General features: G+C 37.4%; 1 protein-coding gene across 1 annotated transcript in view; it reads right to left on the bottom strand.

Annotated features, from left to right (window-relative positions):
* The window catches only part of ANKRD26 (ankyrin repeat domain 26), a 120111-nt gene that overhangs the window by 39728 nt on the left and 53157 nt on the right, over positions 1 to 27226 (bottom strand). Inside the window, 9 exon segments of the mRNA XM_040645302.1 lie at positions 2040 to 2192; positions 3874 to 4830; positions 6285 to 6400; positions 6403 to 6421; positions 7372 to 7555; positions 9211 to 9424; positions 15462 to 15603; positions 15940 to 15973; positions 24102 to 24281. Coding sequence (XP_040501236.1) covers positions 2040 to 2192; positions 3874 to 4830; positions 6285 to 6400; positions 6403 to 6421; positions 7372 to 7555; positions 9211 to 9424; positions 15462 to 15603; positions 15940 to 15973; positions 24102 to 24281 — 1999 coding nt within the window.

Genomic DNA, 27226 nt, shown 5'->3' on the forward strand with positions numbered 1-27226 from the left:
TGTGATCCCAGCGTTCTGGGATCGAGTCCCACATCAGGCTCCTCCACTGAGAGCCTGTTTCTTCCTCTCCCACTACCCCTGCCTGTGTTCCCTCTCTCGCTGGCCGTCTCTCTCTCAAATAAATAAATAAATAAAATCTTTAAAAAATAATAATAATAATTGCTTAAAATACATTTAGAATAAAAGTTTTGTTATGTCAATGTTTTCAAACAGAAATTACTGATATGGTGTAAAGCACTTAATTTATTTATTTATTTATTTATTTATTTATTTTTTTTTTTAATGATTTTTTATTATATTATGTTAGTCACCATACAGTACATCCCCGGTTTCCGATGTAAGGCTCGATGATTCATTAGTTGAAAGCACTTAATTTAATCCTAAAATCTGTTAAATTAAAATATTCTCAATTTGTACAAGGATAGGTACCATACATACCCATATTTTCCCCCTTAGATAAATGCATACTTAGAAAGACAAAATCATCTCACATGAAAAAAATAAAAACAATGTAAAACAAAGGACTAAATTGTTCTGCACAGACTAAATGACAAGTGGAAGAGAGTAAGGTCAGTGGGAATTAGAATAGTCGGAGAGAGCTCCATGGAGAATGAGAGACTATGAGCCAGGTCTGAATAGTGTAGGATTAGGCAAGAGGAAGGGAACCTAAAAGGACAGAAAGGACAGCATGAGTAAAAGCCTGAGAGATGGTGAAATCACCCCAATTAACTCAGAGGATAAAATCTGATGGCAGGGAAATAACTAAATGAACGCTCACAGCAGCATTATTAATGGCGAAAAAGTGCAAACAACCCAAAGGTGCATCAAGCGATGAATGAACAGGGTTTTAGCCCACCATGGAGCACATTTGACAATAAAAAGAAATGGAGCACTGACATATGCTATAACACAGATGAACCCTGAAAACATTAAGTGAAAGAAGCTAGTCAAAAAGGACCGCACACTGTGTGATCCTCTTTATGTGAAATATTCAGAACAGGCAACTCTATAGAGGCCGGAAGTAGCTGGTGGTTGCCTGAGGCTCGGGGCAAGGGCTAAGGATTTCTTTTCAGGGTGATGAAAATGTTCTACTTGATGGCAGTGACAGTTGCACAACTCTATGAATATATTCAGAAACCATGAACTACACATGTTAAATGGGTGAATTGTATGGTATGTGTATTTTACCTCAATAAGGCTTTAAACTAATCTAAAGGCAGGACCTAGATAATTTTCTTAATTCTCTCTTTGGGGTGTATATACTATACATGATCTGAATATTTCTATGCATTTACAATGTATCTGAAAGGAAACAAAAATGAAGGAAATGCCTAAGTTCAACTGGTTTGTGAAATGACTTTTCTGTACAAGTTATCCTGAAATCAGTACAGATTCTCTATCCATTCATAAAAGTGAGGATGAGAAATAAGAATTCTCTGAAACATTCCATTAAACACTATCTTCTGATTTTATATGGCTCACCTCATCATGGTACCAGAGATATCATTAAAAAACAGTGTTTAGGGCACCTGGGTGGCTCAGTTGGTTAAGCATCCAACTCATGATTTCAGCTCAGGTCATGATCTCATGGGTCACAGAATCAAGCTGGCATGGGGCTCTGCGCTGGTCAGGGAGTCTGCCTCATATTCTCTCCCTCTCCCTCTCCTCTCCCCTCACTCAGGCACACGTGTGCATGTGCATGTGCTCTCTCTCTCTCTCTCTCAAATAAATAAATAAATCTTTAAAAAAAAAAGAACGGTTTGGAAGAAAAAAAAAAGTCCCTCAATTTCTGTGAGGAATGATGCATAAGTCTCAACTTCCCTAAGTGTAAATACTATAAGAAAAAATGCATAACACAAACAGCAGAATGAAAGTCAAAGTTTAAGAAATAAGTGCACAGCGAAGATACTAAAATTATACTAAATCAACTACAATGAAAATACAAAAGAAAGTGGCCTGTGGAAATCAGCATCCTAAAACACTTTATATTATTTAACTAGCTACAGATTAACTGTTGACATGTTACATTTAATACATACCTGACTTCTGATTTGACTTAATTTCTTCTTTAAATCCTGTGCCTCATCTTCTAAATTAATACGACAACGTGATGTAACCTCTAGTGATGCCTCTGACATAGATTGTTTTTTTAGGGTATCAGCCAGTTCTAGTTGAAGCTGTCTCATAGCTACCTAAAAAGACATTTCTGTTACTGATTTTATAAATCATCTTACTCTTAAGTTATGTTAATAATATGTAACTCTAACATACATACTTTGAAAAATATCACCACATGCATCAATTCACCTTCTTTTCCTAACATGTACACACTGCTGTTTACTGAATTTGGTTTAAGACACAAAAAGGTGTTATCCTCCTGCCCAGTCAGTATTATGTTACTTAGATAATTAATTCAGCCCCACTACCCATTCCTTGTTGATGAATTTGGAAAGCTTCCCAACCTACTGAAGTCTCAAAAAGAAATGGGTATATGGGTGGGACTAGCAGTGGTAAATTCTGCATTATGAAATATTTTCCTTCTTTTTTATTAGAGGCTTCAATTAATGTCAAAGTTCCTCACATATTCAATCCTCTGCTCAAATCCTTCTAATAGATTACTACCTCAGGACAAAAGCGAAGTCATTCTAATGGCTTTCAAGGCCCTAGATAACCTGACTTTCACCTCCCTCCCTGACCTCCATTTCTGCTACACAAGAATCCTGCTACCTCTCATTAATCTGAAAATGGAGATCCAATGCCAAATTAATAAATTACAGAGATATAGTTCTCTTTGTATTGGATAAACTTATGCCCAGATAATAGTAATTGTGCTCTGAAATGACCAAATTACGTGTAAAATTGCTTTAAAAAATTATAAACAGGGGCGCCTGGGTGGCACAGCGGTTAAGTGTCTGCCTTCGGCTCAGGGCGTGATCCCAGCGTTACGGGATCGAGCCCCACGTCAGGCTCCCCCAATATGAGGCTTCCTCTCCCACTCCCCCTGCTTGTGTTCCCTCTCTCGCTGGCTGTCTCTATCTCTGTCAAATAAATAAAAATAAAATCTTTAAAAAAAATTATAAATAGCAGTGGGAAGATTAAATCAAACACAGTTTTGCTAAAGCTCACCACAGTTGTCCCAAATTATGATTTAATGAAAAGTAAGCGCCTTCAAAGAGTTAAAGGTCATAAGAATACATGATATCAGACTAAAAATTCAAATTTATATAAGTAAAAATAAAGTTATGCCAACCTAAAATGTATAAAGAGCTACCAAAGGTAAAGTACTGAGATACAGCATCTCAGTTCATGTGGGATATCAGGAGTTAACTGTCAAGTTAATCCACTTAATTGAATCTCAATTTCAAAATGCTCATTTTAGGTATGAGCATTTCCATTTATCTGTTCATCATGGTATTAAAATGTGGTGACAAAGATTAAAATTATTATTTTGGCAGTATAAAACTAAATTATTAATATCAGCCTACTATCTATTAGCAATTATAACTTAACCTCTCAAACTTTCATAGATGACACAACAATTTTATTCAGATTAAAGCACTTCTCAAGTCTAATTTTTATTTGCTGGATACAAGTTAAGGCTGACTTATAGTCTATATATTTTTTATATTCAACTAGATTCAAAATTCAGCCATAATCATTCAGGTCATGATCTCGGGGTCACGAGGTGGAGTTCTCCAATGTGGAGCTCTCTTGGGATTTTCTCTCCCTCTCCCTTTGCCCCACCCCCACTCATGTGCAGGTGCAATCTTTCTCTCTCAAAAAAAAAAAATAATAATAATAATCCATAATCAAATATTACTTTGAATTTTCTCTCAGGAAGCTTGAAAAATATTTATCTTTCTGGATACTTACTTCTCTTTCTACTTTCTCCTTTTCATACTGATAAATTCTTTCTTTTAAAAGATTACATTCATTCATTAACTCTTTATTTCTTTCTTCAAACATAAGACCTCGTTTTTCACTTTCAGCTTGAAGTTTTTTTACAATATCCTGAAACTGTTCTTGGATATTAATTACTATCTTTTCTTTACCGGCAGCTTTGTTGTAAGCATCATCTAGTTGCTGTTGAAGCAACGTATTTTCACTTTGTAGTTGAGATAATCTCTCTTCTAAGGACTCCTGCTTTCCAATGTATTTATTCACTTTATCTTGTTCATTTTGATACATGTGTTCAATTTCCTTTTTCTGACACTGTGTTTGACTTAGGTCTCCCTGTACACGTTCTAAAACCAAAGTCTTTTCTCTGAGGGCATCTCTTGTGTGATGGAGCTCAATTTCTAAAGTATTGAGTTGACCTTCAGTTTTCGAAAGATTCTGAGAAAGCAGCTCATTGTTATCTTTTAGGTTAGACACATCGAAATTCAATTTGTCCTGCACACGAACCCATTCATCTTTTGCTCTCTGGAAAGCAAGTTCTACATCTCTCTTTGATGTCTGAATTTGATCACGATCCTGTATAGCACTAGCTAGTCTAGCTCTGTATGATTCAACTTTTGCATCCAGTCTTTCCTTGTTTTGCTTCTCGCCCTCCGATTTTGACTTTAGCATTGTATTCTCAGTGGTCAAAGCATTAATCTGTCCACTATACTGGAATATTGTTTTTGTTAATGTTTCCTCATTCAGTTTTATGGTGTTTTGAAGGCTGGCATTTTTCTCTGTTATAATTGCAATGTCTTCACAGTACTTCTTTTCCTTTTCCCGGTTTTGACTGTTTATTGTGTCTATTTCCAGTCTTAGCATGGCAATTTCATCCTGACACCTGTGGTTTTTATGCAACAGACCTTTTTCTTTTTCATGACTATTAAAAACCTAAGTAAAACAAAGGAGACTTTTAGCTGGAACCCAATAAAATGACATTATCATGATGTTCTCTGAAATTAAAGAATAACCTATGTTTATACAATGAACAGGTTGCAGTAAGTGGATATCCAACGGGGAAAAAATAAAGTTGGGTCAAACCCCAAACTTTATACAAGCATAAATTCCCAAAGGTTCAAAAATTTAATTGAAGACAATGAATGCACGAGAGGAAGAAGAAACCAAGACAAAATTTTTAAGAATCTCACAATTGGAAAGGTCTTTCTCTGATTTACAACAAACCCAGAAAGCTTGAAATAAAAGATTAATAAATCTGACGACACTAAAAATTGAGTTTACAGTCTGATATCTAACACAGCTACCCCACAGTAAAATCCTTAGCTCTGCATTATTTGGACAGATTAAATTTCCTAAAATTCTTTTTTCCTGACAATATTCCACAGAATTCCAGTTTTCTAACATTTCTATAGTCAGTTATAAGAATTACATCTACTGACAACCGACAAATCCAGGCACTGCACTATAAACACTTCTACATACTTCAATGAACACTTTTAGTTATCACAATTCTAGAATGGAGAGGTTAAAAATAGTAAGTGAGCTGCAGGACTTTCCTCAGGTCTTCTTACTCCACTACTAGTGCTCTTGCACCAAACTGCAGTTCTTCTCTAGTGGAAATCATCAATACAAAAGGAGCCTTATATTTCAAAATACTGGTGGTAAATAAGGTAAAATGTATACAGCTCTTAGAAAAATCATCAGATTATTTGCTGCTGCAATAAATTTTATTTCCTCTTCATGATGTTTAAAATGGTAAGAAATACAAAATGGGGGGAAATACACTGAGCTGTTTTATTAGGAATAAAATACTCATCAATTAATTATCATTAGCATATGATTGTTTCAAAAGCACCTTGTAATAAAATAGGATACCACTTGGAGCAAATTGCTACTTTTCTCAAAAGTAGGACACTAACATCCAAAAGAAAGTCTCTGAACAGGCTACACTTTTCCTCCTGTTCGTCAGTGGAAGCGTTAAGCTAAACTCTCTATTAATACAGAGGTGATGAAGTAACTGCCCCAAAACTGAAACATATGTTGTCAGTAGCAATAGTTTTGAGCTTATGGAAAGCTCATCAATTCTTATGGAAAATAATAAAAGCCTCTCCATTGGATGAGGACATTATGAATGTCACTATTTGACGCTTGCAGACAAATGCATTTAAATTGAGACTATTACTTTAGCCACTGGACCAAAAATGCCACTGCCCCTTATGTCCCCGCCCCCCCAATAAAAATCCTCTACACTTTCCATGATCTACAGTGTTGGTTTTTAAAATATATATATATGCATACATGGAGAAAAAATATTAATTTCAGAAAATAAGATATGTATACATACAAATACATACACACATGTACTTCAAAATAACTAAAGAAAATACCCCAGAATGCGTTTTCTTATCCGCCTTTTCTAGCTCCTTTTGTTTGCAAAGGTGATGGTTTAGAATTCCGTCTTGTAATATTCTGGCATTCTGTTCTTGAGAAAGGTGTTTCTTGTGTCGTTTTGTTCTTCTACAACCTAGAGACCTATTCTCACTAGGATTTTGGATCACACCATTAAAAAAGAAAGTCAAAAGCTTAAGAGAACTTAAAAAAAATGTTCAAAAGAAGTAGCCTTTGTAAAGACAGGATTTTTATCCTGCTCATGAATAACTCCAATTTTAATTTAAATCACAGCTAAATTTGTCATAGAGTAAAAATATAGGTAGATATAGTATGTGAAATAAAATTTCTTTACAAAACATTTAACTAGTTCCATCATAGTCTCAAGGCAATTTAGCCTGTATTTTAATATAAAAAATCCCAAACTGAGGTGCCTGGGTGGCTCAGTTGGTTAAGTGTCCTATTCTTGGTTTTGGCTCAGGTCATGATCTCAGGGTTGTAAGATCCAACCCCAAGTCAGGCTCTGCACTCAGCGCAGAGTCAGCTTGAGATTCTTTTCCCTCCCTCTCCCTCCCTCTCTACTTCTTCCCCTGCTCATGCTCTCTCCCTAAAAATAAATAAAATCTTAAAAAAAAAAAAAAAAAAAAGCCAGGGTGCCTGGGTGGCGCAGTTGTTAAGCATCTGCCTTTGGCTCAGGGTGTGATCCCAGCGTTCTGGGTTCGAGCCCCACACCAGGCTCTCCGGCTGGTAGCCTGCTTCTTCCTCTCCCACTCCCCCTGCTTGTGTTCCCTCTCTCGCTGGCTGTCTCCCTCTGTCAAATAAATAAATAAAATCTTTAAAAAAAAAAAGCCAACATTCACATTTATCTCAATTTACGTTCCATCCCTTAACTCAGAAAATATACATAGAGCATATATGAAACGCCAAGGATTCCAATAAGCTATTAATTTTAGCTACAGATATAATAGTTCCTATTAGGATAAAACTGATTTTTTAATCTATTTTATATCTAAATAATATACATTAAATCAAAGGGATATTATAAATAATATTGATGGAAATATGCAATTTTTATCAAAAATTTACCTGATTCAAATTATTTCTTACAGTCCTCAATTCCTCATCCCGTGTTCTAAGAGTAAGTTCAAGTTGTTGTTTCAGTTCGACTTCTCTATTATACTGCTCTTCTTTTCTTTTTAATTGCTCCCTAGTTTTTTCATATAACATATCCGTATTTCTTCTTTTTTCTTTTTCTTGTTTTAAGGAAAATCTGCAAATAAATGTGCTTATTTTAAAAATTGTTTTGTAAGCAAGAAAAAGTTCATTTTATGGATCTGGTTCCACATATGTTGGTTTATTGTCCAAATGAAATTTCTATGTTCTTAATTTTTTCCTTTCTAGGGCTCATGGTTTTAATTTCTCACTTCAATCTCTTCCAAAAGATATACAGAGTTGAAAAGAAGCAATGAGAAAGCATTATGCAGTTTAGTAGTAAGTTTTAGTCAATAATAACTCTGGTAGATATTGTAGGGAAAGAAATTTTGAAATTATTCAAGAAAGTTAGAATTGAAAATTATCGTTTCCCACATAGTCATAATTACTCTTCCATTAGAATAATTTAGTTACTAATTAAAAAGAGAAATTGCTGTTTATAAATTCACTAGAAGTAGATTTCTACTTCACAAAACATCACAGGTACCTCTAAAAATAATTTGCAGTGTAAGACAGCATCTGCTGATGTCATTTGCACAACATACCCCTGCAGATTACTGTGATCCAGGACTAGGCTAGGGAGTCTAATATCTGTTGCCCCATACATTTTATGTTTCTTCTTCTGCAATACTCTCAGTTGACCTTGTTGATTATTATTCATTTTATTTTTTTAAAGATTTTATTTATTTGACACAGAGAGAGAGAGCACAAGCAGGTGGAGTGGCAGGCAGAGGGACAGAGAAAAGCAGGCTCCCCGCCGAGCAGAGATCTGGACATGGGGCTCGATCCCAGGACCCTGGGATCATGAACTGAGCCGAAGGTAGACACTTAACCAACTGAGCCACCCAGGAACCCCTATTATCCACTTTATAAATCATTTGAAAACCCCTTCTAGACCAACACAGGATCCATATTAATTAAGTAAACAATAAAGAGTAATATGTGCTTGCAGCACAGACTTTTGAATTAATTTTACCTACATATAAGAGAGATGTTGAGCAACTTGAGCAGTAATCATTTTCCATGTTACTTTTTAATCGCTGCGTATGTTTAAAACTGAATAAATTTTTAAACATTTTTCTGTCTTGAGAAAAATGGCCATGTTATACTCTGTTCACGGGCATACGAATTAATATAAACTTCCCTGAGAACAATTTAAAAATAGGATCGAAGACATTCTTTAAAAATTTTTATACTTTAAGTAACCAATACTATATTGAAGAATGTATTCCAAGTACGTTAACCAGAAATGTAGAAACAGATTTATATAAGAGACATTCCTTACAGCTTTAATTAAAGTATAGAAAAACGAAAACCGACCAAAATTCAATTTGTTAAATAATGAGGTTTCCATATGATGGACTTCTATATGGTCATTAAAATTATGATTTGGAATATACATTAAATTATTTGTAGAAGTATTCACCGTTAAGAACTTGCTGTATTATTCAGAAGAATCCCATACTTCACAATACTAAAGACATTTTCTTCCCTATAAAATCCTAGAAGGTAAGTTAGCAACTACAAAACTTCTCCTACATATCTGTAGTATAAAAGTCAATAGCTCAAGGGGTGCCTGTCTGGCTCAGTCGGTAGAGCATGCAACTCTTGATCTCATGGCTGTGAGTTCAAGCCCCACACTGGGTGTGGAGCCTATTTAAAATAATAAAAAAATAAAAGTTCAAATACTTCCTTGAAACCAAGACGTCATACCTCAAACTGCAGAGTTCTTGTTCCCATTCCACTTTTTGCTGCTCCAACTGCAATTTAATTTCTTTTGTTTGTGATAGCTCCTTTTGTAGTCCGTTAATCCTACTTTCCATTTTTTTATTTTTTTTTATAAGTTGTTCACAGTGAGTTTTTTTAAGTTCTATTAATCTTTCATATGAAAGAACCGCATCCTGGATTTTTAATAAATTAACAGAATCTACATCAGAGAAAAAACAAAAACAAAATATATAGGGCACCTGGATGGCTCAATTGGTTAAACATCCGAGTCAGGTTTCGGCTGAGGTCATAATCTCAGAGTCCTGGGATTGAGCCCCGCATGGGGTTCTTCACTCAGCACGCAGTCTGCTTGAGATTCTTTCCACGCCCCCTCCCTCCCCCTCTGTTCTTCTCTCACCCCCCACTCATGCTCGCACTCGAATAAATTAAACCTTAAAAAAAGAAAAAAAATATGAGTACTTTTTGCATATAAAGGACTGTGTGCTTTCACATTCACTCATTCATACATTAAACAAATATATATTGAATGACTTCAATATAAAAGATATTATACGGGCACCTGGGTGGCTCAGTCGGTTAAGCATCTGCCTTCAGCTCAGGTCATGATCTCAGGTTCCTGGGATCAAGCCCTGCATTGGGCTTCCTACTCAGCGGGGAGTCTGCTTCTCCCTTCTCCTCTGCCTCTGCCCCTCCCCCAGCTTGTGCACTCTCCCTCTCTCAAATAAAAAAATCTTAAAAAACAAAAAGATATTATACTAAGCTCTGCAGATTAAACAGATAAGATCCCTGGCTCTTATTTAGCTTCACGTCTAGTGAAAGGGAAAGACAAATAAAACGACAATTACAAATTCAGATAGTTCCTATAAGGAAACGGAGTTCTAGGATCACATAACATAACGTGATCTACCCTGGGAAGGGAAGATTCCCCGAGGAAGAGAGAACTATTCTGAGAAATGAAGGAGGAGCAGGAAGCAAGTGAGCAAAGGAGGAAGAAGAGCATTCAAGACAGCCTACAGCATGTGCCAAAGTTCCATTGCAATCTGCTTCTGGCCAAGATGGAGTAACAGGTACTGATTTACCTTCCTACCTGAAACAAGCCAAACACAAAAAGATAAAATACATTTTCAAATTATTTTCAAGACAAAAGACTTCAGTCAATGAAGGACAATGATCCCTGAAAACAAAAGAAGTTAGCCTAACACATACCCGAACTCACTGCCTTGGGAGAATTTCCACCGACCATGACACAGGTGAAAAAACTGAGATAGACTCCACCAGATTCCCTGAGTTGAGATGACGGAACTGAGAATCCGGTGAAACCAAGGCAGATAGAGATCAGAGGTCAAAACACCGGCGAGAAGAAAGCAGAACAAAGAAAGAACTCTAGAGATCTGCAGAGGGCTCCGCTGGTGCTCACACAGCACCAGGGATAGTATCGATTCCCATTAGCCATGCTGGGAAAACTCATAACCTGTAGCACAATGAATACAGTAGTAGGTCTTGCCTCAGCGGTGGGGAACAATGAGCTCTAGGCTGAGCACTACTCTGGATTCACCTAACAATTCATAAGAATAGGACTGGAAAGGGTCAAACTGTTTGTAATCAACTTAGCTATATCTCAAAAGAAAGCATAAAAAGGTAAGTAGAGGCATAGAAGCTATTTTTAAAAAACCAAATACAACTTACAGAGATGTAAATTATGTCAGACATGAAAAATACACTGGATAGGAATAAACACATATTAGACATCACAAAATAAAAGACTGAAATTGACCTCAGAAAACTGTGAGAAAACTTCAAGTGGCTAATCTACAATTCCTCAAAGAGGCAGAGGAAAGGAACCAGAAAAAAATATTTGAACAAAAAATGTCTGGGGCACCTCGGTGGCTTAGTCGGTGGGTGTCTGTCTGCCTTCAGCTCAGGTCATGATCTCAGGGTCCTGGGATCAAGCCCCATATCGGACTCCCTACTTAGTGGCAAATCTCCGTCTCTTTCTGCCCCTCCCCCTGCTTGTGCATTTTCTCTCTCTCAAATAAATGAATAAAATCTTAAAAAAAAAAAAAGAAAAATGACCAAAACCTTTCTAAACTTAATGAAAACTATACTCCCACAGATCCAGAAGGATCTGACTAGGAGAGAAGAAATGGAAGTTAACTATTATAATTTTCTTAAACTGCATATGATGTGGTAAAACATTACTTGAAGGTGGATTGTGATGCTTAAATCATATACTTTAAACCCTAATCACTAAAATAGCAAAACTAAAGAGTTATAGTGAGTAAGCAAAATACATACACACACACACACAAATAAAACTAAATCATAGAAATTACTTGATTAATCTAAAAGAAAGTAGAAAAAGAAGAGAATGGGAACAAACAGCAGAAAGGACAAATGGAAGTCAAACAACATGCCCACAGATTCAATTCAACTACATTAACAATCACATGAAATGAAAATGGTCTAAAAGCCTCAATTAAAAGGCAGATTCTCAAAATGGATAAAAAAGGAAGACCTAATTATATGCCACCTATAACAAAAAATGCACTTTAACACAAATTTGTTAAAAGGCCAGAAATATGATAGACCACACTAACACTTGACAAAAGAAGGCTGAGCCTAAGTGGCTATATTAATACCAGACAAAATAGGTAGCAAAGCAAAAAACATTAGCAGCAATAAATAAGGTCATTTTATAATGATAAAAGGGTCAACTGAAAGAAGCATAACAAACCTAAATGTTTACACGTCTATTAATAGGTTCAAAATACATAAAGCAAAAATCGACAGAATTGCAGAGAAACAGGCAAATTCACAATTATAGTCTGAGATTTCAACAGGCAGAAAATCAGCAAGAATGTAGACTTGAACACCACCATTCTTCTCAAGTTTCCATAGAACATTTAACAAAAGAGACTATATTTTGGGTCACAAAATAAATTGTAATGAGAGGGGTAAGTCAAAAGGACTAAGTCATAAAAGTGCGTTCTGTAACCACAGAGAAATCAAATTAGAAATCAAGAATAAAAATAGCTCTGGAGGGGCGCCTGGGTGGCTCAGTCCTTAAGCGTCTGCCTTCAGCTCAGGGCGTGATCCCTGCGTTCTGGGATCGAGCCCCACATCAGGCTCCTCTGCTGGAAGCCTGCTTCTTCCTCTCCCACTCCCCCTGCTTGTGTTCCCTCTCCCTGGCTGTCTTTATGTCAAATAAATAAATAAAGTCTTTAAAAAAAAAATCTCTGGAAATTACTCAAATATTTGCAAACTAATTAATACATATCTAAATAATCCCTGGGTCAGAGTGCCTGGGTGGCTCAGTTGATTAAGCATCTGTCTTCAGCTCAGGTCATGATCTCAGGGTCCTGGGATCAAGCCCCACATTGGGCTCCCTGCTCAGAGGGGAGTCTTCTTCCCCACCCCCCCGCCAAGCTCATGCTGTCTCTCTCTCTCTCAAATAAATAAAATCCTTAAATAACCTCTGGCTCAAAGAAGTAATGAAAAAAGAAATTAGAAAGTATTCTGAACTGAATGAAAAGGAACACATAACATATTAGAATTTCTGGAATCCTGCTATAGCAGCACTCATATGAACATTTATAACACTGAATGTATGTATTAAAAAAGAAGAAAAGTCTCATATTGATGACCTTTGGCTCCACCTTAAGAAATTAGTAAAATAGTCAAGAAAAAGTCTGATAACCTTTGGTTATGTAGAAAATCTGACAGAATTTTTTAAAAAGCTACTAGAACTAATAAATGAATCCATCAAGTTTGGAGGATATAGAATCATTATATGAAAATCAACTGTATTTCTATATGGTAGCAATAAACAATCAAAAATTAAAATTTAAAATTTAAATTAAAAATTAATTTTAATTATTAATTAAAAATTAAAACTGCATTGAAAAATAAAAAATAATCACAGGTAATATCATAAAAGATAGAAAGACCTAGACGCAAAAAACTATAAACTATTACCAAGAAAATTTAAGAAGACTTATATAAATGGAGAGATATACTCTGTTCAGGGTTGAAAAATTCAGTATTGTTAAAATTAATCTGTAGATTCAACATAATCCAAACCTGATTTTCAGAAGACCACCAGAGTTTTTTCTCTTAGAAAATGACAAGTGGATTCTACAATGCATGTGGATAAAATAAATAAATGAAATTCATGTGGAAACACAAAGGACCTAGAATAGCAAAAGAGCCCTGAGAGAGAACAAAACTGGAGGACTAACCCTAACCACCTGATTTCAAAAATTATTATAAACTGGTAGTAATTAAAACAGCATGATATTGGTGTAATGAAGGCTAAAGAGATCAATGGGACAGGGGCGCCTGGGTGGCACAGCGGTTAAGCGTCTGCCTTCGGCTCAGGGCGTGATCCCGGCATTGTGGGATCGAGCCCCACATCAGGCTCCTCTGCTATGAGCCTGCTTCTTCCTCTCCCACTCCCCCTGCCTGTGTTCCCTCTCTCGCTGGCTGTCTCTATCTCTGTTGAATAAATAAATAAATAAAATCTTTAAAAAAAAAAAAAAAGAGATCAATGGGACAGAGTAGAGTCCATAAATAAACCCACACATATATGGTCAACTGATCCTGACGAAGATGCAAATGGCATGAAGTAAAGACAATACAGCCTTTTCAACAAACGGTGCTAGGACAACTGGATATCCATACGCAAAAAGAATGAACCTGGATCCATACTCTGCATCATAAATAAAAAAGAATACAAAATGGGGGCGCCTGGGTGGCTCAGTCAGTTAAGCGTCTGCCTTCAGCTCAGGTCATGATCCCAGGGTCCTGGGATCGAGCCCCATGTCCAGATCTCCATGCAGTGGGGAGCCTGCTTCTCCCTCACCCTCAGTCTGCTGTTCCCCCTGCTTGTCCTCTCTCTCTGTCAAGTAAATAAATAAAATCTTAAAAAAAAAAAAAAATAAAATGGATCACAGATCTAAACGTGAAGACCTAAAACTATGAAACGTTGTTTTTAAACTACAAAACTTCTAAAAGAAAGCATGAGAGAAAACCTCTGACCTTGTGCTAGGCAACGATTTCTTAGATAGGAACACCGAAAGCAAGAATCCATAAAAGAACAAATGGATAAACTGGACTGCATCAAAAAGAAAAACTGCTCTTCAAAAGACACTGTTGAGAGAATGAAAAGTCACAGGCTGGGAGAAAATCTTTGCAAAAAAACCGGTGATAAACTATATCTAGAATATATAAAGAATTCTCAAAACTCAACAAATAAGAAAACCACCTAATTTTTAAAATAACAAAGAATTTGGACAGTTCAAAGAAAATACACGGATGACAAATAAGCACATAAAAATATGCTCAACATTATCTTATTAGGGACATGTATATTAAAACCATAATGATATATATACTACATACCCATCAGAATGGCTAAGATTTAAAACTGACAATACTAAGTGTTCATGAATATACAGGGAGAAATTAGAACTCCCATACACTGCTGGTGGGAATGGAAAATGATGCAACTACTTTAGAAAGCAATTTGGTAGTTTCGTTATAAGGGGATATAACGAAACATGAGACTTACGGGTGATAGATATATTAACTGCCTGAATCACGGTTATGGTTTCCTAGGAGTATACATATGTCAAAACTATCAAATTATACACTTCATATATGTACAGTTACCTAACTAAAGCTATTGGGGGGGAAAAGCTCTATTACAGGAAAAAACATCTAAAATACTGGCTGAGACACAGATGGAAAGAAGGATATGAAACAATACAAGATGAAGCTGGGGACCGTGGTGTTTCACGCTAGAGCAATGAGAAGTAAAAGCTAAGCTTTAAGCAAGGGGGTAACATGAAAAATATAATTTTTTAAAAATATATGATAATTATGGTTGCAGCGTAGACCAAGATTCTGGGAGGTGGAATGACAGGGAAAACCGTCCTGAGGTTATTTCAGTATCCTAGGAGAAAAATACTGGTAACCTGACCTTGGGTGAAGGCATAGAAGAGAAGCAGAGTCAACAAACACATCGGGTGTGCCATTTTCATGACGAAAAGTATAGTGGAAATTATAGCTCTTTGGCTGAGAGTACTCAGCAGTTCTCTGTCTTCATGAAAAACATATTTGTGAGATGAGTAGCTCTATAACAGATCAGTGTTGTGTGGTACAGCACTAGACAAGATGTGCACATATTACTACAGTAATATACATATAAAGGCTTTATATTTATACCACGGTCCTACCTTTACAATCCATGCCAAGTTGTTCAATTAGCAACAAGCAACTCCTAAAATCAAAGCAAGGCAACTTGCAATCCTCTGAAGATGTTCCAGATGACAGAGTTAAGTCATCAAGGTCATCCGTAAAATTAATTTGCTTTTTGACCTACAAATAAATAATAATTTCAAAATGTCCCCCAAATATTTATAAAATATACTAAGTGTAGAGAGATGATAAATACCCATCTTCTTATAAAAGCAAAAACATAGGTACTTTTTTAAAGAACTGATTTTTCTCAAAACAACCTTTATCAATAACTAGTGTTTCTGAATAACATTTTCACAACAAATAGAAATTCCTCTATTTTGTCACTATACCTTCCCTAAAGTAATTTTTTACCATGGAATAATATTTCTGATAAATATTATTTATCAAAATAATACAATAAAGTAAAAATTAAAAAATTAATAAATGAAATAAAATTATATATATATTTTTTACCTCTTTCTTTTCCTTAGATGTTTTCTTTGCAGGTCTAAAAAAAAAACCAATTCTTTTCAGGCAAACATTAAATACTTAAAATACAAAGAATATCTAAATCATATCTAAACATATTATTAATAATATTAACAAAACATTAAGATCAAATTGACAAAGAGCAAGGGAAAATCATAATGTTACTTACATTATTTGATACAAAGAAATATACCACACTTTTTTGTTAGCATTTTCAATAAAAACAAGCTTTTACTGGCTCTAAAACCTATTTGGAGGGGCGCCTGGGTCGCTCAGTCGTTAAGCGTCTGACTTCGGCTCAGGGCATGATCCCGGAGTCCTGGGATCGAGCCCCACATCACACTCCTCCCTGAGAGCCTGCTTCTTCCTCTCCCACTCCCCCTGCTTGTGTTCCCTCTCTCGCTGGCTGTCTCTATCTCTGTCAAATAAATAAATAAAATCTTTAAAATAAATAAATAAATAAAACCTATTTGGAGAGTTCAAATTAAATTCTTATATGAAAGAAACCCTTTTTTAATAATCATGATATTAGTGTTTTGAGGATTTACTGTGCAACTAGTATGCATTATTATGAACACTTCACTACGTCTTAAAGGTATTTTAAGCCTCACAACAATCTTATAGACGTAGGTAATTATATTAGGTATTTTACACAGGAAGAAAAGGAGGCACAGAAATAAGGAACTTCCCCAAGCCCATACAGCTGGTCAGGAGTAGACCCAGAATTCAAATCCAGGATATCTGCCTTCAAAGCATGTGTTTTACAATATGTGGTGAGAGTAATATTTAAGTGTTTCTAAGTAATATGATAGCAAATGAATCTATTATTATTCCATTCCTACCTCTAAGTATAAATAATAATTTCTGAATCTTACACATTTTTTTTAAATAAAAAGACGTCATACTAGGCGATATTTAAAATCTACTTTCAATAAACTAAAGATTTGCTTCTTCTAAAGAAGTTCATCAATGGGCATTCATTTATTCATTCAAATGTTTATTCACGAACACACACTTACTGAGCACACAATATGTGTCAATGACACTGTTGGTACAGGAACCACGGCTTTTGTAATTTGGAACTTTATCCAAAAGTAATAATCTATGATAGATTAATAGTTTATTTTGCAATTGTAAATAAATAAAAGCTTTCCCCTTTCCCCAGATCTAAACAAACATTAACTTAATATAAACAGATACTTCAAAGTCCCTAACAAAATCATAGCTATTCATGATACTGTCAAAGGCACCGAATATCTGAAATCATCAAGGAATGATTAGTTCTATTCAGAATGGCCTAAGTGTTTGCATATTTACTATTATATATTTTTTAAATCTATGAATGATAATATCTGCACATTCGATTATATGAGAATACTTCACTGTGGAACCAGTTCTGAATAAACAACTTCTTGCCCCAAAACTACATGAATAGGAGTACTAAGGACAATTACTATAATCTTTAAAAGATAATGTAATACAATCAATAAGCTTTCTAACATTTGGAAATGTCAACAAAATTAAATTAAATAACCATGTCTATCTCTATTGAATCATTTCCAGCAGCATACAAACTCACACTAGGAGGAGTTAAGATGGCGGAGGAGTAGGGGTCCCCTTTTCCAGCTGGTCCCCTGAGTGGAGCTGGATAGGTACCAGACCATCCTGAAAACCCACGGAATCAGCCTGAGACACAGGAAGATACATCTAGATCTCTACAAATGAACATCTCCAGCACTGAGTATTGAGATACGAAGTGCGGAACCGTGAATCCGCCCACAGATATCGGAAGATAAATGGAAGAGGGAGGGAGCCTCCACGCTTGGGTGCCGGAAGCGGTAGCCACCTGCAATGGGGAACGGGTGGACTTGTGGACCGTCACCCGGGAGAGAGCAGAGACCATGAGCCTGGGCGTCCAAACAAAACCAGAGCTCCAGAGCGCTCACTGGAACCGGACTGAGTCCAGGAGAACGCGCGCGATCAGTCTGAAAACTGGTGCTCCGGAGTGCGCGTGAGCACACTGAAACGGAGCCCGGGAACGCAGGCAGGGGCGGCTGGCGCTGTTAGAAACAAAAAGGACAGAGACATGCCGGCCCTGGAAGTGAGGGCTGGGACGCCAACGGTGGGGTGCACAACCCAGAACGATGCAGGGTTTTTAGCAGCACCAACAAAAACAGAGTTAAAGAGGCCAGAAGAGCTCAGTGGAGAGCAGACTGCGATCTCTCTGTTCTGAGACAGAGGCTAGGATTCGGCCACTGCTGCTCTCTCTGAAGAGCTACAGAAAACCGCCAGGGAAAGCTGCCAGAGAACAAAAGCCCGGAAATATCAGCTCACATTGTGCCAATCCCCATCCCCCCTCGCAGGGGACAGGGAGACTCTACCCAAACACGGTTGCCTGAATATCAGCGCGGCAGGCCCCTCCCCGAGAAGGCAGGCTGAAAAATCAAGAATCCCACATCCCTAAGGTCCCTATAAAACAGGAGCACACTGCCTGGGTCCTGGTCAATAATTTGGGCTCTGGGCAACCCCGCAACCTCTCCTCATCAGAATGATGAAAAGGAGAAATCCCCCCCAGCAAAGAAAAGATAATGAGTCTGTGGCCTCTGCCACAGAACTGATGGATATGGATATAACCAAATTATCAGAAATGGATTTCAGAGTAACAATGGTCAAGATAATGTGTAGACTTGAAAAAAATATTAACGAAAATATTAACGAGAATATAGAATCTCTAAGGGCGGAAATGAGAGCGAATCTGGCAGAAATAAAAATGCTATGAATCAAATGCAGTCAAAACTAGATGCTCTGACGGCCAGGGTAAATGAAGCAGAAGGACGAATTAGTGAATTGGAGGATGGGATGGTAGAAGAGAAAGCTAAAACAGAAACTTGGCTCAAAAAAAATCCAATCTCAAGAATGTACGTTATGGGAGATTACTGACTCAATGAAACGTTCCAATGTCAGAATCATCGGCATGCCCAAGGAGGTGGAGAAAGAGAGAAGTCTAGAAGAGGTATCTGAACAAATTTTAGCTGAAAACTTCCCTAATCTAGCAAAGGAAACAATATTTGTGTCCAAGAGGCAGAGAGGACCCCTCCCAAATTCAATCACGACAAACCTACGCCACGTCACGTCATAGTGCAATTTGCAAATATTGGATCCAAGGATACAGTATTGAAAGCGGCCAGGGCAAAGGAATTTCTTACGTACAAAGGCAAAAATATTAGGATTACGTCATACCTGTCTACATAGACCTGGAATGAGAGAAAGGGTTGGGGGGCATTTTTAAAGCTCTTTCAGAGAAAACCATGCAGCCAAGGATCCTTTATCCAGCAAGGCTGTCATTCAGAATTGATGGAGAGATAAGGACCTTCCAGAATCTCCACACACTGACCAATTTTGAAACCACGAAATCAGCCCTACAGGACATATTAAGGGAGGGGCTCTATAAAACCAAAAAGGCCCCAAGAGTGATACAGAACAGAAAGTTACAATCTATAAAAACAGACTTTATAGGCAACATGACATCATTAAAATCATCTCTCTCAATAATCACTCCCAATGTGAATGGCCTAAATGCTCCCATAAAATGCCACAGGGTTGCAGATTGGATAAAAAGGCATGACCCATCCATTCGCTGTGTACAAGAGATTCATTCTGAACCTAAAGATACATCCAGACTGAAAGTGAAGGGATGGAAAACCATTTTTCATGCCAATGGACCTAAAAAGAAAGCTGGGGTAGCAATTCTCATATCAGACAGATTGAATTTTAAACTAAAGACAGTAGTTAGAGGTACAAAAGGACACTATATTATTCTTAAAGGATGTAGCCAACAAGTGGATATGACAATTATAAATATCTACACCCCCAACAGGGGAGCAGCAAGATACACAAGCCAACTCTTAACCAGAATAAAGAGACATACAGATAAAAATACGTTAATAGTAGGGGACCTCAACACTCCACTATCAGCAATAGACAGATCACCTAAGCAGAAAATCAACAAAGAAACAAGAGCTTTGAATGCCACACTAGGCCAGATGGACCTCATAGATATATATAGAACACTAAACCCCAGAACAACGGAATACTCATTCTTTTCGATTGCACGTGGAATGTTCTCCAGAATAGATCATATGCTGGGTCACAAAACAGGTCTCAACCGATACCAAAAGTCTGAGATTATTCCCTGCATATTCTCAGACCACAATGCTTTGAAACTGGAACTCAATCACAAGGAAAAATTTGGAAGAAACTCAAACACTTGGAAACTGAGAACCATCCTACTCAAGAATGATTGGATAAACCAGGAAATCAAAAATCAATTTAAACAATTTATGGAGACCAATGAGAATGAAAACACAATGGTCCAAAACCTATGGGACACTGCAAAGGCAGTCCTAAGGGGAAAATACATAGCCGTCCAAGCCTCACTCAAAAGAATAGAAAAATCTAAAATGCAGTTTTTATATTCTCACCTCAAGAAGCTGGAACAGGAACAAAAGAACAGGCCTAACCCACGCACGAGAAAGCAGTTGACCAAGATTAAAGCAGAGATCAATGAATTAGAAACCAGGAGCACAGTAGAGCAGATCAACAGAACTAGAAGCTGGTTCTTTCAAAGAATAAATAAGATCGATAAGCCACTGGCCAGACTTATTCAAAAATAGAGAAAGGACCCAAATTAATAAAATTATGAATGAAAAGGGAGAGATCACAACCAACACCAATGAAATAGGAAAGATCATTAGAAACTTTTATCAGGGGCGCCTGGGTGGCACAGCGGTTAAGCGTCTGCCTTCGGCTCAGGGCGTGATCCCGGCATTATGGGATCGAGCCCCACATCAGGCTCCTCTGCTGTGAGCCTGCTTCTTCCTTTCCCACTCCCCCTGCTTGTGTTCCCTCTCTCGCTGGCTGTCTCTGTATCTGTCGAATAAATAAATAAAATCTTTAAAAAAAAAAAAAAGAAACTTTTATCAACAGCTTTATGCCAATAAATTAAACAACCTGAAAGAAATGGATGCCTTCCTGGAAACCTATAAACTACCAAGACTGAAACAGGAAGAAACTGATTTTTTAAACAGACCAATTAATTATGAAGAGATTGAAGCAGTGATTAAAAACCTTCCAATAAACAAGACTCCAGGGCCTGATGGATTCCCCGGGGAATTCTACCAAACATTCAAAGAAGAAATAATACCTATTCTCCTGAAGCTGTTTCAAAAAATAGAAACAGAAGGAAAACTACCACACTCATTCTATGAAGCCAGTATTACCTTGATCCCCAAACCAGGCAAAGATCCCATCAAAAAGGAGAATTACAAACTGATATCCCTGATGAATATGGACGCCAAAATTCTCAACAAGATCCTAGCTAATAGGATCCAACAGTACATTAAAAGGATTATCCATCATGACCAAGTGGGATTCATCCCTGGGATGCAAGGGTGGTTCAACATTCGCAAATCCGTCAGTGTGATAGATCATATCAACAAGAAGAGACTCAAGAACCATATGATCCTCTCAATAGATGCAGAAAAAGCCTTTGACAAAATACAGCATCCTTTCCTGATTAAAACACTTCAGAGTGTTGGGATAGAGGGTACATGCCTCAATTTCATAAAAACCATCTATGAAAAGCCTACAGCAAATATCATTCTCAATGGGGAAAAGCAGGAAGCCTTTCCCTTAAGATCAGGAACACGACAAGGATGCCCACTCTCACCACTATTATTCAACATCGTACTAGAAGTCCTTGCAACACCAATCAGACAACAAAAAGGGATAAAAGGTATCCAAATTGGCAAAGAAGAAGTCAAAATGTCTCTCTTCGCAGATGACATGATACTCTATATGGAAAACCCAAAAGAATCCACCCCCAAACTACTAGAAGTTATAGAGCAATTCAGTAATGTGGCGGGATACAAAATCAATGCTCAGAAATCAGTTGCATTTCTATACACGAACAATGAGACTGAAGAGAAATTAGGGAATCCATTCCATTTACAACAGAACCAAAAATCATATGTTATCTTGGAATTAACTTAACCAGAGATGTAAAGGACCTGTATTCTAGAAACTACAAATCACTCTTGAAAGACATTGAAGAAGACACAAAAAGATGGAAAAATATTCCATGCTTATGGATCGGAAGAATAAACATAGTTAAAATGTCTATGCTACCCAGAGCAATCTACACTTTCAATGCCATCCCGATCAAAATACCAACGACATTTTTCAAAGAACTGAAACAAACAGCCCTTAAATCTGTGTGGAAGCAGAAAAGACCCTGAATCTACAAGGAATTGTTGAAAAGGAAAAACAAAGCTGGGGGCATCATGTTGCCAGACTTCAAGCTATACTACAAAGCTGTGATCACAAAGACAGCATGGTACTGGCACAAAAACAGACTCATAGACCAATGGAACAGAACCCAGAAATGGACCCTCGGCTCTGTGGGCAACTAATCTTTGACAAAGCAGGAAAAAACATCCGGTGGAAAAAAGACAGTCTCTTCAATAAATGGTGCTGAGAAAATTGGACAGGTACACGAAAAGAATGAAACTTGACCACTCTCTCACACCATACACAAAGATAAACTCCAAATGGATGAAAGACCTCAATGTGAGACAGGAATCCATCAAAATCCTAGAGGAGAATATAGCCAGCAACCTCTTTGACACTGGCCACATGCCTTTTTTCATGAGACATCTCCAAAGGCAAGAGAAACAAAAGAAAAAATGAGCTTGTGGGTCTTCATCAAGATAACAAGCTTCTGTACAGCAAAGGAAACAGTCTAAAATTTAAGAGGCAGCCCAAGGAATGGAAGAAGATATCTGCCAATGACACTACAGATAAAAGATTAGTATCCAAGATCTACAAAGAACTTCTCAAATTCAATGCATGAGAAACAAATAAACAAATCAAAGAACAGGCAGAAGATATGAACAGACACTTTTCCAATGAAGACATACAAATGGCTAACAGACACATGAAAAAATGTTCAAAATCATTAGCCATCAGGGAAATTCAAATCAAAACCACATTAAGACACCACCTTACGCCAGTCAGAATGGCAAAAATTGACAAGGCAGGAAACAACCAATGTTGGAGAGGATGTGGAGAAAGGGGATCCCTCTTACACTGTTGGTGGGAATGCAAGTTGGTACAGCCACTTTGGAAAACAGTGTGGAGGTCCCTTAAAAAGTTAAAAATTGAGCCCCTCTATGATCCAGCAATTGCACTACTGGGTATTTACCCCAAAGATACAGACGTAGTGAAGAGAAGGGCCATATGCACCCCAAAGTTCGTAGCAGCATTGTCCACAATAGTTAAATCGTGGAAGGAGCCGAGATGCCCTTCAACAGATGACTGGATTAAGAAGTTGTGGTCCATATATACAATGGAATATTACTCAGCCATCAAAAAGAACAATTTCTCAACATTTGCTGCAACATGGACAGGACTGGAGGAGATAATGCTAAGCAAAATAAGTCAAGCAGAGAAAGACAATTATCATATGGTTTCACTCATTTATGGAACATAAGTAGTAGGAAGATTGGTACGAGAAGAAAGGGAAGAAGAAAGGGGGGGTAAACAGAAGGGGGAATGAACCATGAGAGACTATGGACTCTGGGAAACAAACTGAGGGCTTCAGGGGGTGAGGGAATGGGATAGGCTGGTGATGGGTATTAAGGAGGGCACATATTGCATGGAGCACTGGGTGTTATACGCAAGTAATGAATCATGGAACTTAATATCAAAAACTAGGGAAGTACTGTATATGACGAACATAATAAAAAATATTATTATTAAAAAAAGTACTTTAAAAGCTCCCATCTTAAAATAGAAAAAGAAAGAAAATCCCCTTGAATTCCACATTCTTTTTCAGTTATCATCCATTTCTCTGTTACCTTTCCCCGTAAAAATTCTCTAAGGAGTGTTTATACTTATTCATTACAGTCCAGCTTCCATGGTGACTACTAACTGCTCCTTGTCAAAGTCACTTGTCCTCATCTTAACCTATCAAGCAGTGTGTCTGATATACTTGAGTATTTCTTGCCTTAGCCTGTACCGACACTACAGTGTTTTATTTCCTTAAAAAGTAATCACTGCTAGAATTCCTTCAGAGGGAAATAATTTACAGATTTTCCCTTCCTTCATCCTGATCCATTTCACTTAAAGGGCTGTCGTCATTCACTTGTAGTGGACAATAAGTCGGGGAGTCAAACTTCTCAAAGCGGGGTGTAATCAGAGATTCTTCTGATGTCCATTTTTCATTTTCATCTTTCCTTGCTTCCTTTATACTCAAACGAAGATCACTACTTTAAAAAATCCAGTTAAAGTAGCCATTAAAAAGCCATTTTTAAAAAAGATTTTATTTATTTATTTGAGAGAGAGAGAGAAAGAGAGAGCGTGAGCACAAGCAGGGGGAGCAGCAGGCAGAGGGAGAAGCAGACTCCCCACCGAGCATGGAGCCCCACGTGGGGCTCAATCCCAGGACCCCGAGATCATGACCTGAGCCAAAGGCAGACACTTAACCTTAGACTGAGCCGCCTAGGCGCCCCAAGCTAATGTTTCCTAATAATTTTACCATAAAGTATAAAAAAAATCAATTTTTGTAAAATCCTGTTGCCCGTCTCAATTCATTAATTAATTCACAGAACAGTTATGAAGTCTAACCATTTGTAAGGAAATATACATCCCTTGCTTCAAAGACAGATAAATATACAATTATAACACAATGTCATTTGTGGGGACAAAATTGCCATGCACCTCTTTGTAGGAGCTGTGGAATCAAGCACCATATACCAAGGGGCCTAGGAAAAGTCTTGCCTACCATGCATCAGATAACAGGCACACTCACTACAGTCTCAGCTATGGACCTAGCAATAGCCCATAAATTGGCTCCAGCCCCTTCCTCTCAGCCACATCCAGGAGCCCCTGGAAAACACTGTCTTAGATAATCACCCATGAATGACAAAGCTTTTTTGGAAAACCAGATTTCCTGAAGAAAAGTTTCAGCACACCACCGGAGCAAAAAAAAAAAAAAAAAAAAAAAATCAGATTTGGACACACTGGAAAGGTAGTCATTAAAGACTACTTCAAATGCAAAGACAGCAATGCAAAACTTCAAAGAATATAAAAAGTCAAGGAAATGTGACACCACCAAAGGATCACAATAATCTTCCAGTAATCGATCTCAAACACATGGAGATCTGTAATGTATCAAAAAAAGAATTCAAAATGGCAGTTTTAAGGAAACTCAATGAGCTACAAGAAAAAACAAAAAGCCAACTCAGGGGTGCCTGGGTGGCTCAGTCAAACGTCTGACTCGATTTCATCTCAGGTCATGATCTCAGGAGCATGAGATCCAGCCCTGCATTGGGCTTATGATCAGTGCAGAGTCTGCTTATCCCTCTGCCTTTGCGAATCCCCCTGCCCCGCTCACACACATGCTCTCTCTAAAATAAATAAATAAATAAAACCTTAAGGAAAAAAAGCCAGTTCAATAAAATGAGAAAAACTCTATATCAACAAAATGAGAAGTTTTAATAAAGAGTTGGAAGGGCACCTGGATGCCTTGGTCAGTTAAGTGTCTGACTCTTGGTTTCGGCTCAGGTCATGATCTCAGGGGCGTGGGATCCAGGTCCAGGTCTGCTAGAGATTCTCACTCCCTCTCTCTGTCCCTCCCCTGACTTGCTCTCTTTCCCGCTCTCTAATAAATAAATAAAATCTTTTTTTTAAAAAGACCTGGAAATAGTAAAAAAGAACTAAACAAAAATTCTGAAGCTGAATAATATAGGGAAGGAAATGAAAAAAAACAACAGAAACCACTGACAGGAAAATGGATCCCCCCAAAATCTGTGAATTTACAATTTTCAAATTTTAACTGTCAAATGATCCAATCAGTGGAGAACAAAGAAAAACAGCATGAAAAAGAGTGAGAAAAGCCTACGTGATTATGGAATACCACTAAAAGAAACAATGTGTAAATTATTGCAGTTCCAGAAGGAGGAGAGAGGGGAAAAAAAGACATAAAGCTTCAAGAAGTCATGGGTGAGAACACTCAAACCTGGGGAAACATTTGGACATCTAAGTTTATGAAGCTCACACGTCACCAAACAAACTCAACTTAAAGAGATATTCTCCCAAACACATTATAATAAAACTGTCAAAAATCAAAACCAAAGAGAGAATCTTAAAAGCAGCAAGAGAAAAGAAGCTTGTCACCTACAAGTGAACCCTCATAAGGCTATTAGCAATTTCTCAGCAGAAACCTTACAGGCCAGGAGACAGAGGGATTACATATTCAAAATGCTGAGAGAAAAGAACTGCCAACCAAGAATACCATACTGAGCAAAATTATCCTTCAGAAATCAAATCAAATCAGTAAGTTGGATACACATTAATATAATGAAAAAAATTATATGATCATCTCAATATGTGCAGACCAAGCATTTGACAAAATTCAACATCTTTTCATGATAAACACTCTCAATACAGTGGGTACCAAAGTATCACAGCAGCAATGTCCACAAGAGCCAAACTGTGGAAGGAGCCGAGATGCCCTTCAACAGATGAATGGATAAAGACGATATGGTGTATATATATAATGGGGTATTACTCAGCCATCAGAAAGGATGAAATCTTACCATTTGCATCGACGTGAATGGAACTGGAGGGGATTATGCTGAGTGAAATAAGTCAGTCAGGGAGAGGCAATTATCATATGGTTTCACTCATCTGTGGAATATAAGAAACAGCACAGAGGATCATAGGGGAAGCGAGGGAAAACTGAATGGAAAGAAATTAGAAGGGGAGACAAACCATGAGGGACTCTTAACTATGGGAAACAAACTGAGGGTTGCCGGAGGAGAGATGGGTGGGAAGATGGTGTAACTGGGTGACAGGCACTAGGGAGGGCACTTGTGATGAGCACTGGGTGTTGCATGCAAGTGATGAATCACTAAAGTCTACCCCTGAAACCAATAATACAATATATGTTAACTAACTTGAATTTAAATAACATCTAAAAAACAAAAAAGAAACAAGTAATATCATGAAAAGGCAACTTACAGAATGAATGAAAATATTTGCAAGCCATGAATCTGAAAAATGGTTAATATCTAAAATATATAAGGAATTCATATAATCTGACAGCAAAAAACAAATAATTCAATTAAAAACTGGGCCAAGCACCTTAACAGGCATCTTTCCTCAGAAGATATTCAAATGGCCAACGGTACCAAAAAAGGGGCTCAACATC

Source organism: Ursus maritimus, unplaced genomic scaffold (genome assembly GCF_017311325.1).
Source record: "Ursus maritimus isolate PB19 unplaced genomic scaffold, ASM1731132v1 scaffold_31, whole genome shotgun sequence".
NCBI lineage: Eukaryota > Metazoa > Chordata > Mammalia > Carnivora > Ursidae > Ursus > Ursus maritimus.